Consider the following 16600-nt stretch of genomic DNA (forward strand, 5'->3'; position numbering starts at 1 on the left):
TGCGAGATGCAACTTGTTGTGATGTTTAGTACACATAACACATCCACATACACACACGTACAAATACATATCTATGTGTATATATATCACATTTTTTAGACACAGGAGTTTTGGTATGGATAAAACTGGAGAATATGGCATGGACATGGGGCCAAAATGGACTTCCTAGTTCCTTCCCTAACAAGTTTAGATGGTGGGAGTATCACAGAAGATGGGATGGGCCTGCAGTGTGCTGTTTCCCAGACATCTCCCTGAAGGATTATTACTGAGAGAACCCAAATGAGAGGCCACTCATGTGTAGCAGCCATGAACCCACTGATCCAGTCAGCAGAGAAAAGCAGCCAGTGATTATCCTCAGCAAACTAATGTAGGAACAGAAAACCAAATGCTGCACAATCTCATTTATAAGTAGGAGCTAAACACTGGGTATACATGGACACAAAAATAGGGACAATAGACACTGGAAACTCCAAAATGAGGGAGAGAGGAGCAGGGAAAGGACTGAAAATGACCTATTGGATACTATGCTCACTGCCTGGGCAACAAGATCAACTGTACCCCAAACCTCAGCATCATGCAATATCCCAATATAACACATCTGCACATGTGCCCCAACTCTAAAATAAAAGTTTAAAAATAAAAGAGAAATTCGAAAGTCATCTTCTAGAGATAATTTTGTATAGTCTGCAGTCTTTCCTTCCTTATGATTCTATGATAATAGGTAGTTTATTTTAGAAAAAAAGGATACATTTTGATTGCATTCATTTGATATGTGCATCATGTATAATCAAATGCATATGTATGTCTGTTACACACTGATATTATTAGCAGAAGAGAAATCAGAATATCCCAGGAATATATAATTTCTGAATTTATTTCCGTAAGAGGATTGCAGCTTAAAACATTCTCATTCAATAAATACAGATTAAGAACTTCCTTTATATAACCAGAAATTTTCATTTTAATTAATGAAAGATTTAAAAATACATTTATTTTCTCTTTTTATCCTCAAAAAGATCTAAAACAGCTACCAAGGTTATAGTTAAGTTATGGATATGCCCAACACTCAGTTAGAAAACTTAAACAAAAAGCAAAAGTCAAAAATTAATAATTCATAATAAATCTGATAAGGCCTTCAAAAAAAAAAAAGAGACCAATGGACATTAGGCTCTCAATACACAAATTAATTGGCTTCCTACTAGAAGCCAATGAATGGGATCCAGATGGTTACAATATCTAGGCAATATTTCAGAGCTATATATTTGTTGGTTTCTTTTCAAAATGGGGTCTTACTTTGTTGCCCAAGCTGTACTCCAATTCCTGGGACCAGGCAATCCTCTTTCCTCAGCCGCTTGAGTCGTTGGGACTAAAGGCATGCTCTACCATGCCTGAACTCAGAGCTGTATTTTAAAATATCAGAACTAGAGATGATGGGCATCTTCTCATGAGAGGTGAGGGCTTGACTAGAACATATTCACAAAGAGAATATCACCCTCCTGCAAGGATGTGGTTCATGGAAGTGCCTGAGGTTAAAATATACCTCAAAAATTTGGATCTAGGCCATTTTAGAGACAAAGGCATACTCAAGATCCCAAAACTGTACTTTATAGAGCATGACTTCAATAATTTTAACCCATGAAAATTTTAAAGCACTCATAGGACATTTAAGCTTGAGCAATGTAATTTTTTCTCTAGTCTTCAAGATAACCTCAAAGCAAAATACGTGCCCAGTTATGTCAATTAGTTCATTTCCTTTATAGGATTATTAACTGTTAGTCCGCTAAATATGGTGACTGCTACAAAAATATCAATTTCAGTTTTAGAACAGTCTTTTTAGGTACAAGACCAATTACATATTTAATAGTTAATGCTCCAAACTGTTATTCATGTGTTTTTTTCTATAGTTAGATAGGGCGAGAGAATATTTTTCCTAGTTATCCAGGAGTTTGAATTTAAGAAGGGAATCCAAGACACATCCCCATACCATGCCCAGAACTGCTGTCTGCATTCATCAGATGATCACACCCACTAATCAGATGGTGTCCAGATCCAGGTGTGTTGATAACTGGGCGATTCGAGTGGCCTAATACAGTTTAGCCAAGACCTCGCCTTAGAAACCAAGATCCATCATGTATTTTTCTATATTGTGAAAGATAAAATGTGTATCAAATCAAAGTAATAGAGTAAAACCACAGTTTAAGACCACTTACTCCTTGGGGAGAATTTGAGAAGTTTATCGGGAAGTTAACCTTTATATGACGTTTGAGGTGGAACATTAAAAAACAGGTTTTTCATTTGTAGGAATAAAGTATTCTCTTTTTACAAAAATGGGGGTAAAAATTCAACACAGTAGTTCTAGCCAGAGAAGATTATACCTGCATGGTAGAGAAATATAAATAAATTGGTCATGAACAGATTTCAAAGATTAGAGCAGTTGTTCAAGAGTCTTAAAGCAGGAAATGAACCCCAGATGCATTTATTTAGCTTGATTTTCTTTGATATTTTTAAAAAAATGTTTCTGCTCGATGCCCGGCACTGTAAGAATACAGTGGTGAGTGGATATAGCTTACAGGTAGGCTACCCCGACCACAACTCAAATTCTAATACAAACAAAAATAAAAGTGCCCCCCGACAGTGGCAACGCAGGAGCTATAAAAACAGCTTCCCTGAGATTTAACCTAGTCCTGCAGTTCAGGGGTGGAATCCTGAGGAAGGGGTGCTTGAGTGGTGGAGAGAAGGATGAATGGGTAGAAGGCTTCAGGGCGTGGAGGTGTGTGTACAGTCTCCTCTTTGCAGGAGAGGCTGACAGGGAGCGAGGTGAGGTAGCAGGGAAGCCACAGAGGCAGGCAAGCCTGGGAGGCCCCTGCAGGGTCTTTCCACAGTTAGGCTTTTGCTGTCTGTGTACCAGAAGCATCTCTCACTACTGAATCTGATAGCTAAACCATGATGTTGTCATATAGCTTTCTTCTCCCTGAGATCTGTGTGTGTGTGTTTTTTTTCTTTTTCAATGGTAAAAACAAGTTCAAATAAGTGATACAGTCTCAGGGATGACCTCCCTAAATTTTCACTTCACTGCCTACTGTGCCATCCGAGATCACTTGTTCCACCATATGAAAGCAAGGAGAACTGGTTTATAGGATCAGCAAGACTTCCAAAAAAGCAGGGGAGCAGAGCTTCCCGAGCCCCTCAGTCCTGAACCTTACTCAAGTTCAGCCCCGAGAGCAGATAAGCTCCAGGAAAGACAATTGCTTTATCACAAGCAGAGAAAAAGCAGTGCAGTCTAAACATGTATGGAATCTTTTACTTTTGCTTGAATAGAATGTTTGCGATTTTCCTACAGATAAAAGAACGGTAGAGTTGCTGCTTACGGGAAAAGGCTGTACCTATCTTGAAGCCATTTTGAGAGTGCGGTTTGCCTTATGGTTTCAATTTTTATGTGATTGTTATTTACTACCATTTGCAAATGCTACTCATATGTTTTACAGATTGTAACCACAAAACTTAAAGAAATAGTCATCTGAGATTCGGGAAGGAGCAGTGACTACCATTCCCTGCAGGTTGCTGAGCCATGGGATCCCTGCAGTGAGCGCGCCTCCCTGCTGCTCCAGCTTCTCACTGTGCTGAGCCCAGAAGACAGGGCCTGCCGTGTCTGGTTCTCGAATTAGACCAGGCCTCCCATCTTCTTAGCAGGGTTCAGCAGCTTCCTCCTTACCCCTGTCACAGGAGTGGAAACGGCTGGGCAAAGAGGATTAGCACTGGCTTTTCGGGATTGTGGGTTCACGCAGTATTAAGCCAGGATGCCCTGATAGAGGAGTGTTAGAAAACAATACTGACCTTTGATGTGTAGACCCAACTATACCCCTCAGTGGCTCAAACAGGGTATTACATGTATCAGAAACAAAAACCAAAAAGTATACAGAATCAAAATATTTGATGATTGAGAAGGTTTTTTCTTCCCCTATCTACTGGACTTTAAATACTCATCTAAAATATGATATGCTCAAGTGCAGACAAGACTGAACTAAGCATCATTTACAGTGTGAGCATGTCCTGTTTTTTTAACCACTTATTTACATTTCATTACAGGTCTTACATGGATTATAAGATCATTTTAATTTAAACACTTATATTTAACTGGTGAAATGATATATCATTACATCTTTAAATATGCTGGTGGTTTATGTAATACCTTGATATTCTTTCTCTTTCTATTTATTCTCAGCCTTGCCCTACTAATATAGGCTTAAACAGTTGATGGACAGGAAAGGACACAGATTCACTTAGTACATACTTTTTTAAAGCAATGACAATATTATTCTCATGTTTTTTGATTATCAGTGTCTTATAGAATTGAAAAGTGACAGTGCTACAAATTCATACTCATTAAATTCATATTACTGAAAGTGGTGTTTTTATTGTCTATATTTGAATTGCATATAGCTCTTCATTTGACCAAATGAATTATAAATCACAATTCAAGTTTTGTTTGTTTAGGGGTTTTTTTGAGAATTCTTACAAAAGAAGTTAAGTACTTCCTCTCACAGGAAAATTCTCAAAGTTTCACGTCATTCAGAATTAGCTAATATGATCATTTTACGTGATTCAAGTTTAAGTATGTGTCTGTTTCAAACATTCCTCCTTCTTAGACTTCCTTTTCTGCGTTCATTTTGCATGCATTGGCTTAGTGACCTGAATCCTTAGCAGATTAACAGCAGGAAATGTTGTCTGACAGTTTGCTGCCAACATCTCGTATGTGTGATGTGAAACTCTTTGCAAAAAATCAAGCCCAATGTTTTTGCTAGCCAAGAAGAAGCATGCTTCACTGGAAAGCCATCATCTACCACAGTGCACATCTCTGAGTGCAAAAGTCTGGTTTCAGGTAGAGACTGAAATTACAACAAATGAAGGCAGGAACCAATTAAAAAAAAAAAAGCGCCTTTAAAGAAAGGTAGATGGGCTTAATATGTAGGGAGGTACTTTTGTCATGTATGTACTTGAAGTGTTTGTGCACTGAATCTAAGTCAAAACATAGGTCAACTCTACTGCATGTGAACAGCCCAATCTAGTTTGGACATTTGCTATATGGCTTACGATGCATAATACCAAAATGTGCCAGTATACCCAATATGTATTTAAAACTGTTCTGTGAGTGTGTGTTTGAAAAGAAAAATTGAATGTAGACTCAGTTTACTAATATCAATACTATTTTTGAATAATTTCCCAGTTTTACCTATATAAAGAGAAGGGATTTGTTTTTCGTAAGAGTAATGGTATGATTTGTTTTCTATGATTTCATTGTAGAATAAATAGGATTTTAATAGTACATCAGTCTCTATTCCAAATTCAGCATTAGAAACCTTAAATTTATCAGGCTCCTTATGAAAAAGGCCTAATAATAATCACCTGCATTTATTGTTGATGCTTCCCATGAGTTAGGCAATGTGCTTTCCAGTGTTTTATCTTAATACAACAATCCTTTGCATAAGTACCAGTATTATTTCCATTTTATAATGAAAACAATGAAGCTCAGAGAGGTTTAAATAACTTGTCTAACATTACAGAGCTGATTAGTTGTAGAACCAGAGTCTAGCCTTGGGACTGTCTAATATACTGCACTTGAATAATGGGAAGACAAACTTTCAGTGGGTAGGAATATCCAACTTAAAGGTGTTTAAATAATGCCAGATGAATTCTCATCTCTAGATAGTTTAGACCTGGAAATTAAACACACATGTTCACTATTTTGTTTATAAATTTACCAAGACCAGGAAATAGTTTCATATTCCTAACAGAAGGCTCCAGATCATTATTGCTAACTTGATTAAATGAGAATGTGATAGAACAATTATTGATTGACTGATGAATGTTTGAAAGTAGTTACCCTCATGGTTTTCTGAAGAGCTGATTGTTCATGAATTTAAAGAAAGGACTGACAATATATGTGCCATCTAGAGAGAAGAAATGTGATCTCTGCCTCTCATGTCAGCCGTCTATGAATATGCTGCCTGGACCACATTTGGGATTAGTACATAGCCTGAAAGATCCCATTAAGTCCTGCCTCTTGAGAATGGATTCTGGCAGTAGTGATGTGGATAATGGACTTTCCATGCTTAATAAACGTGGCATTGCATGTACACTTGAGACAGCCCAAAAAGGCAGGAGATGCACATAGGATAGCTGGTGCCTTGTCTTTCTTCTTAGGGCTTCCCAGCTCCAGCTCTTTCTAAGGCTTTATGGACTCTGTTGACCCAGACCAGACACCATCATCTTTTGTTCCTGGGTTTGACCACGGCGCTTTGGCATTTTCCAAGTATGGATTTAAAAAAAACAAGAAAACAAAAAAAAACACACTCTCCGCTTAAATTTCAAGGCAATGTTATAGAGTATTTTTCTATCAAGAATTCGTTAGAAAAAAAGGAAGCCCAGGAAAGGTGACTTACACAGAGTCCAGGTGTCTGATTTGGGCTCAAGCTGTGGCCCAGAGAGTTTGCCGAACTCTTTAGAGTCTCCATCGTTGAGGTAAATGGTAGTGCAGTCATTTAGAAATAAAGACAAGTTCAAGTGACCTTTAAATGTGAGGAAAATGAAAAGGCATTCAGTGAGGAAAAATGCAATTAGGGCAGGAAGCATGGGGGGAAAAAGATGACATTTTGTTAGATTCGTCCAAAATAATGTGAGAAGAAATTCTTTCTTGAAATTCTTGTCAGTAGCACTTCTTAGACACATAGATCGAATGCCTGCTGTGTTCAGGACACTGTACCAGGGCAGTAAAAAGGACAAGCAGTTTTCCATCCTCAGGGAGCAGAAATAGGAGTTCACAAAATACTATACTCATGAAGAAATATAACTTCCAAGAGAAAATCAGGGGTCTATTTGAGGAAGATAGGTGATGGAGAGAATGAAGTACTTACGGTGTAGACAACCCCTCAAATAAGGATACAGAAGCATCAGTTTTGCTGGAAATTTTCAATATCGTAGCTCTCCATATTTTCATGTATTAACATGAGTGGGTTTGAGCCTAAGCCAGCATAGGCAGGAGGCTTTTTTATTTTCATTTTTCAACGTTATTGTCTAAAGAAATGCATGCATGCATCCTGAAGAGCCTTGCCAACGCACACACCTTCTGATGCAGGAACCCCATTCCTTCCTGAGCAGCAGGGACTGCTGCTTAGCTCCAGTTCTCATGCAAAACAACTTGCTCTCCTCATTCTCTTCATGATTGTACAGCTTCAGATAGATAACTGTACCCTGTCTTCCAAGGCTAAAAGACGGTTTTTGACTTGACAGATTTCTCTAATTTCAGCTGTGCCAGAAGAGGGCTTCACTCAGGCTGATTCATAGCTTTGTAAGACTGAAGAAAAAAACCCAAACACATTTTATTGTAGTCCAGTGCTGAGACTTGGCGCAATTTGTGTCTTCCTGCTTTTGCACTCATTGTCTTGGGCACAGACTAAGAGATGATTTATAGGGATTCAGGAATGGAGGCAATGCCCATTTTGGAGAAAGCTGTGCCAAGGAGAGCTGTCCTCCCTGGCCTCAGTGCCAGGTGTTTGTACCTGTCAGTCACCCCAGTCACCTGCTAGGGAAGATGTGAATGCTCCTGCTCTATTAGAAAAGAGATCAAGACATTTATTAACCTACTAAGGGTCATTCTTTAGTAATGTGACAGGATCTTGAGTAAAAGTGTATTTTAACTATACAAAGGGAAACTGTCTCTGTTTTTTAAAAACACACACACACACAACAAATTTTTAAACATTTCTGGTTTTCTTATATTGTATTCATAGCTTTAAATGGAAGTTAGTGTTTTTGCGTTTCTTTCGAGAGTTTAGTGGTTTATTATTTCTCATTTGTGTCATTTTATTTTAGCATTTGGCCAGTTTATCATTTCCTGAGAACTTTTATTTTTCAAGAAAATGTGTTGGAATGAATGTCTTCAGATTTTAAGCCTGGGGCAGCATAGAAAGACCCCATCTCTACAGAAGAATTTTTATAATATTTGCCGGAAATGATGCTACATGCTTATGTGCTAACTGGGAGACTGGGGTGGGAGGATTGCTTGAGCCCAGGAGGTCAAGGCTGCAGTGAGCTGTGATTGCACCACTGCACTCCAGGGTGACAGAGTGAGACCCTGCCTCTAAAAAAAAAAAAAAAAAGGATTTTAGGCACATGTGTCTGTGTAAACCAATTTTACTATAATGCAACTATGAATATTGGCCTAGACTAAATCTGAAAAAGCTACATACTTCCTCCCAAAAAAGTAAAATATTTTTAGAGTCCTCATATTTAAAAATTTATAAGTTGCAAACATATTTTAATTTAAAGTGACTGTTCAGCCATACCAACATACCAGCATGCATTACCTGGGTATATTTAAAAAATGCAGATGTCAGCCAGGCATGGTGGCTCATGCCTGTATCTCAGCACTTTGGGAGGCCGAGGTGGATGGATCACTTGAGGTCAGGGAGTTTGAGTGACCATGTCTCTACTAAAAGTATCAAAACCATGTCTCTACTAAAAATACAAAAATTAGCTAGACGTGGTGGCGGGCAGCTGTAATCCCAGCTACTTGGGAGGCTGAAGCAGGAGAATCACTTGGACCCGGGAGGCAGAGGTTGCAGTGAGCCGAGATCACGCCACTGGACTCCAGCCTGGGCAACAGAGTGAGACTCTGTCAAAGCAAAACAAAAAGCAGATGCCTTGGCCCAACTTCAGAAATTCCAATTTAATTGACCTGAGATAGGGGCCTGGACACTGACATGTTTAAGTGCCCCCAGGATCCACTGTTGAAAACCACTAGTTTAAAACATTGCTTCGGTGTCATTGCTTACGGCTTGCTAGTGAGAAAAATACTTTTGTAAAGTTTCATCAAGTTACTGTTTTAATCTCTTAATGGCATTTGACAAAGTAAGAGGCCCTGTGAAAGATGACATGCAGGAGGCCCAATGCCATTGCAAATGTCTTTACTGTCAGGGATATGAAGTGAGTGCCCAGAGACACGGCTGGGATGTAAGGCAGAATATAGAAAGTGCTGCCATAAAGTGCCACAAAGTCCAAAGGAGAGAGAAATCACATTTGTCTGGGAAGACAGGAAATGCTTCAGAGAGTTGGCACTGGGGAAACCCCTTGAAGGATGAGAGGACTTAACAGGCAAAGCAGAACATGTGGGACATTGAGAGCATCATTATGGGTAATGCCTGAGATGGATTGAAACACATCAGAACTGTTTAACTCAGTGAGTTCATCATGATAGTATGAAGCCAAAAGATCTAATTAGTGACTTTGGGTGATGCTAGGGAGCCAACTCATCATCTTGAAAATGGATAAAGGGAGAGAAACAAGCATTTATCTTCATTTTCATAATTAAACTGTGTCACTGGGTAAACAAATAGTTTTGACAAAAGGAAATACCTCTTTATAAACATGCTCCAGTTAATAAATGAAGAAGGAATGATTCGGATTAGAATATCACCATTTTGCAGTCTGGAATGAATGATACAGGACAGTGGTCATCAGTGACTGCTAATGTCACACATGTAAAAAAAAAAATCAGGCAGTCACGTTGTGCTTCCTAATGAAGTATCATTTATGGAAAACAAACCGGAACCTGACGAAGCTTCTAGATGTAACTCCCACTTCAGGGGCGATTCAGGAGACTGGGAGAGCTGGTAAATTACACCATAAAGATGCAAACAGCAGAATCTACACTGAAAGAACTCCACAGGCAAATGACATAGTTTCTTAGGCAAGTTAATTTCAAGGGGAAAACCAAGATAAGTGGAGAATTATCAGGTTAAGTTTTGAATTTTCTAAAATGTCGATTCAATGAAAATTTTAAGTTTGTATTTACTCATGATAAAAGTAAAATCATTTGGAGGTTAACCTTTTTTTTTTACTAACCTTTTTAATTATTTTATTAACAATTTAAACTAAGAATGTATTTTTGTCTTTCTCTTTTTAGTTAGTAGATGTATGCTTTTGGAGCAGTTTTAGGTTTATAGAAAAACTTGAGCAGAAAGCATAGAGTTCCTATATACCCCCTCACACTCTTCCCCTCACCCCCCCAGTTTCTCTATTTTTATTTTTTGCTATTTCTTACAGGAAGGATCCCCTATTTTTAACATTTTGCATTAGTGTGGCACATTTGTTACAACTGATGAGCCAATATTGACACATTATTGTTGACTAAGGTCCATAGTTTACATTACAGTTTGTTCTTTGTGCTGTTCATCCTGGGGGTTTTGACAAATACATAATGTCATGCGTTCACCATTTCATGATCATACAGATAACGGACTGTTTCACTGTCCCCCACATCCCCTGTTAGCCACCTATTCATCCCTCCCCACCCCCAAACCCTTAGCAACCATTGGTCTTTTTGCCTTTAGTTTTGCCTTTTTCCCTTAGTTTTGCCTTTTCCAGGATGATATGTACAGTAGTCCCCCCCATTTCCTGCAGTCTCACTTCCCCATTCTGTTTTCCACGGTTTCACTTACCCACAGTCACAGTCTGAAAACAGGTGAGTTCAGTACAATAAGATGTTTTGAGGGAGAGATAGAGACTACACTCACATAACTTTTATTACAGTATATTTTGTAATTATTCTATCTTACTATCAGTTATTGTTAATCTCTTACTGTGCCTACTTTATAAATTAAACTTTATCATAAGTATATATGTATAGGAAGAAACAGAATATGTAGCATTCACTACTATCTGTGGTTTTAAGCATCCATTAGGGGCCTTGGAACGTAAAATCCCATGGACAATGGGAGACTGATGTAGTTGGAATCATACAGTATGCATCCTTTTCAGATGAACTTCTTTCAGTGAACTAGCAGTATGCATTTAAGGTTCTTTCATATCTTGATAGCTCATTTTTTCTTTTATCAATGAACATTATTCCGTTATCTGGATGCACCACAGTTTGTGTCTTCGTTCACATAAAGAAGAACTTCTTGGTTGCTTCAAGTTTTGGCAATTATGAATAAAACTGTTATAAACATTTGTGTGCAAGTTTTTGAGTGGACATACGTTTTCAACTCATTTAGGTAGATACCAAGGAGCATGATTGTTGAATACTGCAAGAGTAGGTTTAGTTTTGTAAGAAACTGCCAAACTGTCTTGAGTGGCTCTACCATTTTGCATTCTTGTCAGCAATGAATAAGAGTTTCTGTTGCTCCACATCATCACCAGCACTTGGTGTTTTTATTGTTCTGGATTTTAGCCATTATAACATACGTTTGGAGGTATCTCACTGTTGTTTTAATTTGCAGTTCTCTAATGATGTTTGATGTGGAACATCTTTTCATATGCTTATTTGCTATCTGTATATCTTTGGTAAGGTGTAAGTTCAGATATTTTGCCCATTTTTAAATTGGATTGTTTTCTTACTGTGTTTTAAGAGTTCTTTGTATATCTTGGGTACCAGTTCTTTATCAGATACGTGTTTTGCAAATATTTTCAGCCAGTCTCTGGCTTCCCTTTTCATTCTCTTTAAGTTCTCTTTTGACAAACATCTCCTAACACCTAACAATTTCAAGAATCAATTTAGAAAATTTTTTAATTAAAGAAAAAATGTAAAAAGTCATGAAACTTGTTTAAGTTGCTTGGAGATATGCCATTTTTAGGACATTTCATTTAAAACTTTCCTGATTGTTGGACTCAGTATGTCCATTTACTCTATCAGAAACAGAAATGCAATTTGTCAGGGGAAATTTTAAGAAGAGGGCAAGCCACCATTGGTTTGTTACTCTAGGAAAGTAAAATCACATTTTGGGGATGATATCATACTGAATAGTATACACAAACTGAATGCTTTTGAGTCAGAAATAACCACTCATAAATAATTGTAAGACTAAAATATCAGTCTTTTCTGATTAGGTAATTATTCATTCATTTAGAATACCTCTATCCATTTTTTTTAAAAATATACTCAGTTCTTGACTCATAGTATAGCATGTAACCACACCCAATGATAGTAAGATACCTAGATTTGATCACTTAAAGAACAACATGTCTTTTGGAACCATAATAAACATAATTTCTCCAAAATTTCCAGTCTGATTGATTGTTGAGATTTAGTCATATATGGTAAACATGATTACCTGCAGGCACATGCAGATATCAATAAGTAAAATTAGTTGACTTGAAAAGTTGAATAATATGCTAGAAAAAAAATCATCTGGGTTAGAAGAATCAAGACATTTTTAGAGTTGGGAGAGAAGGGATCCAGTCCAGGGCTGGAAAATAAGTTTCATGTCATGTCCCACCTCCATCCATTGGCAGCATCTTTCTCATCATGACGTGTAGAAGGATGCTGATGCCCAATCTGGGTGCAATGGGAGAGAGTGCCTCAATCCATTAGTGGTTTGCAAAGGGAAGCCCAGTTAGAGCCTCAAGCCCATAAACATCTTGCTCGGTAGAATCTTACATCCCCACTCAAGGATGAGAAAATGGAGGCCCGAATAACTTAAAAGCCTTTTCCATAGTCATCCAGCTGGCTGGTGGCCATGCTGATATTTAGCAGGTAAGAATTTCATTGCTTCCATCCCATGATATAACCATCTACAGCTGATACCAGACAACTGGTCTTAGCTCTAAGGATTAGAAAAAAAAAACTTCAGTGTGGACTAGTATGTTATTGTCTTTAAAACCAGTGTTTAAAATATGTTTAAAATATTCAGTAAGAAAAGATCTGGTCATTTAAGAGAAGGATGGGACTCATTAATAGAAATCAAATTGCGAGGAACCAGAAAAGTGAGAGCCAGGTAGCATTAACAGTCTGTGTTTGAGCTAACCCATGCCTCTTGTTAGGCAAAGGAAAGAACACAGCAGCCAGAAAGTGGCGAATTGAAACTCTAACCAGGGCGCCTGCAGCATATTCAGAAACGATTCCTCCTTTGAGAAATGGCTGTGGTCTCTTGGGTCAGAAAATGTAGGAGGCATAGGGTCCAGTGAAGCCTTGTAGAGAAAAGTTTTTGTATTTGCATTTGTTTTGGTTTTTGTTTACACATAGAGAAAGTATTTGGCCAGACACTGATATGTATTTTTCTACGTTGTGTGTATGTAGGTAAAAAAAAAAAAAAAAAAAAAAAAGTAGTCTATCTAAAGCAATTAGGTAGTAAGCAGGCATCTAATATCTAAAGAGTGGGACATGTTAATTATAAAGCTGCTTATTGGCACCACCAGGAGTTGGATATGTGCTCCTATAGAAAACACGCATAATAATCTGTTCTACATTAGTTATTCTACTGTTTGTCAGCCACCAGGCTATAATAATAGCTGACATCTATGGAATGCTTAATATATGCCACCACTAGGCCACATTTGAATACATTATTTGATTTTAATGTCATCCATTCCAAAGAAGTAAGTAGTGTCATACCCATTTTACATAGCTGCAAGGGACATCCTGAAGATTCAAGCACAGGTTTACTTGATTCTAAAGCTACTTCCCAGGTCATCACATAAGTCTGCCTCTCTCATCCAACTGCTTTGAACCTCTGTTCTTATCTGTGAACTAGAGATCATACCAATAGAAGCATCAGAATAACCAATTTTTGTGAAAACTTCATAATTTGTGGAGGCTTATTCAGAAATAATATGCTGTTATTTATAAATATTATTCAGAAATAATATGCTGTTATTTATAAATATCATTCAGAAATAATATGCTGTTATTTATAAATAAATGATTTAAACCAGCAAGCAGGCGCTTCATTGTCGAAATATTTATTCATAGCCGATGAGCAATGTTATTATGTAGTTTTGCTAACAAGCAATTTATTTTCATAATACTTTATGGAACTGTTTTTTCCAAATACATCATCGATTATTTAGCTAGCTATGATTTAGGCCTTACTTTTCTACCATAAATTTGCCTTTTCTCCTAAATAGTCATGCTTGAGGGGACTGCGTTATTGCTTTCAGCATAATTACAGCTGCACTATAACACAACACACGACTCACAGGTCTTTTGAATGCTTATTATTTTGGCATAGACATAGTTGATCAATTTTCATATTTCTCATTGGTATTACATTAACTCTTAAAGACAAATATGCTTAATGTATTAGATGTAAAATGTTAGTAGCGCACAAACAAAAAACTCATTTAGTTTATTTGTTGCCAGTTAATTCGTCACAGACTTCATGACTATGTTTAAAGGCCTTGGAAGGATTAGGTGAAAAAATGATACGTCACAATAAATTAAGCTGATGAATTTTTTTTTCCAAATGACTATCTTTTTCTCCAGATGCTGGCTTGATGGTCAGAAATATAACTCATATATCCCTATTTTGTATTTATATATGATAACTCAAGTATTCTTTAAACTGAATATTTTGTTATGTTTAATAAGGATTTGCTCTAAAAAAGTTAAGAGAAAAACTCTGTATAAACTGAAATTTGTGACAAAAGAAAAACAAAACAAAAATAATGAAATTTGTTTAATGGATTTTAGAAAGTGGTCCTTAGAATTTCTAAGTAAGGATTTGGGATAGAAGGTTTTAAGTGAGAGTCTGCCTAAGACAAGGAGCAGGGTTAATTCTTCTCAGGCTCAGAAGTTTATCTCATAGAGCTGCAGTCCCCAACCTTTTTGGCACCAGGGACCAGTTTCATGGAAGACCATTTTTTTTCTATGGACTGGGGTGGAGGATGGTTTTGGGATGAAACTGATCCACCTCACATCATCAGGCATTAGATTCTCATAAGGAGCGCGCAACCTAGATCCTTTGCACGCACAGTTCACAATAGGGTTCGAACTCCTATGAGAGTCAAATTCTGCCACTGATCTGACAGGAGGCGGAGCTCAGGTTGGCAATACTTGCTCGCCTGCCACCCACCTCTTGCTGTGCAGCCCTCTTCCTAACAGACCATGGACCAGTAACCGTCCATGGCCCAGGGGCTGAGGACTCCTGATCTAGATAATTGAGTTAGGGCACTCTGCATTATGGCTTTTGTTGGTTTGTTATGTACTCTTTCACTGTCAGAATTTTTATGTTTCACATATTTAGGCTTCCAAGCATCACATTATTTTCCCCAGTTGCTTCCATTTAGAAATCACCCACTGGTCACCTGTACATACTAAGTAGCGCTGTTGATACTTTGCTTTTGTTTATTTGTGGGGTGGGCTTTTGTAGGTTGAAGCCTTCGCCCTCCCCTGCTGTTTTTTAGCCTTTTTTGCACTTAAACAGGAGATGGCAATGTGATCACACTGTTGGTCACTCCCTAAAGTTACACCAAGCAATGTTTTAAATATTACCTGGTTTTATCTCTGATACTTGGGAGAACTTTCTTTGTGTTGTATTGACTTGCTTTGCTATTCTGTTTTCTGTAGAAACGCTCCAGAGGACAAGTGCTGTTTGATAAAGTGTGTGAACACTTGAACTTGCTAGAGAAAGACTACTTTGGGCTTACGTATCGAGATGCTGAAAACCAGAAGGTGAGTGATCAAAAGCAATGCAAAATAAGATGGCTTGAACTGCTCATTACTGCCAGAAAGTGAACTGAAACTGAATGGGTGGATCACTTTCTCCACCTCCCTTCATTCTCCCACACTTTCTACTTTGAGTCTGTAAATGCTGTTAATCATCTATTCCTTGATGAAGGAAATCACTGACAGCTTCCTTTAATCTTGAATATTCTAGTAACAGTAAATGAAGCCTTGTTTTTCATACTTGAAGTATTTGTGGTTCCTGGAAAGCATTTTATGTGGTTCCTTTTGCCGGGGTGGGGTTGGGGGGAGTAATGTATTTCAGTAGATTATTTGAACCAATGAAAATCAATTGATATTTATGTAAAAATCATGCTCATATCCCAAAATTCTATGACGATATTATGATTATAACCCATAAACTGTCAGGGCCGGTCACCATTGCTGCTGTCCTATTTTTCATTCATCTTTTTATGCTTTCATAATGTTTCTGAATCAGAATATGAGGGGGATTGTGTGCTGACCTGACACTTGTCTAATATGTTTAGTAGATGTTTTATGTTTAATGCAATACCTCTGTAGACTCTGTTCAGGGCTGTATCTCCTTAATCCACACAACTACCTGAGAAATACAGAAAAGGAAATCGTTTCCATTGCATTGACACTGGAAGCTGAGTCAGAAATTTTGCTCATAGTTGTTACTCATTTTGGTGTTGTGCCATAAATCATCCTTAATACCTCCTGAATTCTCCAGACAATGCCTCACTTCATTATTAAACATCTGATTTTACCAATGAGGAAAATTGGAAATCACAGGCAACTATTGATTTGTTAGGGAAGCTTCCTAGGTAGATGCCTAAGGATCTTTTATTGCAGAAGTCTCTAATGTGGAACTGAATGGCTAGGACATCAGTGTATCCAGTTACATATATTTTTAATTTATCCTAGTAACTTGTCTGAACATAGACTCTTCTGTCTTTTCCCCTCTTTTTCTGTGCTAGCTTGAATCCCTGAAGGCAATGGTTATAAAAGAAAAAGACTTTTGTCAGGCCCAAACTGCATACATGTGCATTTTCTCATTAGACCAGTGCCTGGGCCCTTGGAGGGCTTGGCAGAGGGGCACCAGATGTGGGGGAAGGACCACAGTAAGGGAAGCCTTCCCAT

At 37.8% G+C, this 16600-nt stretch overlaps 1 protein-coding gene across 50 annotated transcripts in view; it reads left to right on the forward strand.

The window, feature by feature from the left end:
• The window catches only part of EPB41L3 (erythrocyte membrane protein band 4.1 like 3), a 236951-nt gene that overhangs the window by 169040 nt on the left and 51311 nt on the right, over nt 1-16600 (forward strand). For all 50 annotated transcript variants that reach the window (XM_016933355.4, XM_016933356.4, XM_063795989.1 and 47 more), the window contains one exon: nt 15341-15445. In XM_016933355.4, coding sequence (XP_016788844.4) covers nt 15341-15445 — 105 coding nt within the window. The remainder of the gene's footprint in view (nt 1-15340; nt 15446-16600) is intronic.

Source organism: Pan troglodytes, chromosome 17 (genome assembly GCF_028858775.2).
Source record: "Pan troglodytes isolate AG18354 chromosome 17, NHGRI_mPanTro3-v2.0_pri, whole genome shotgun sequence".
In the NCBI taxonomy this organism is placed as follows: domain Eukaryota; kingdom Metazoa; phylum Chordata; class Mammalia; order Primates; family Hominidae; genus Pan; species Pan troglodytes.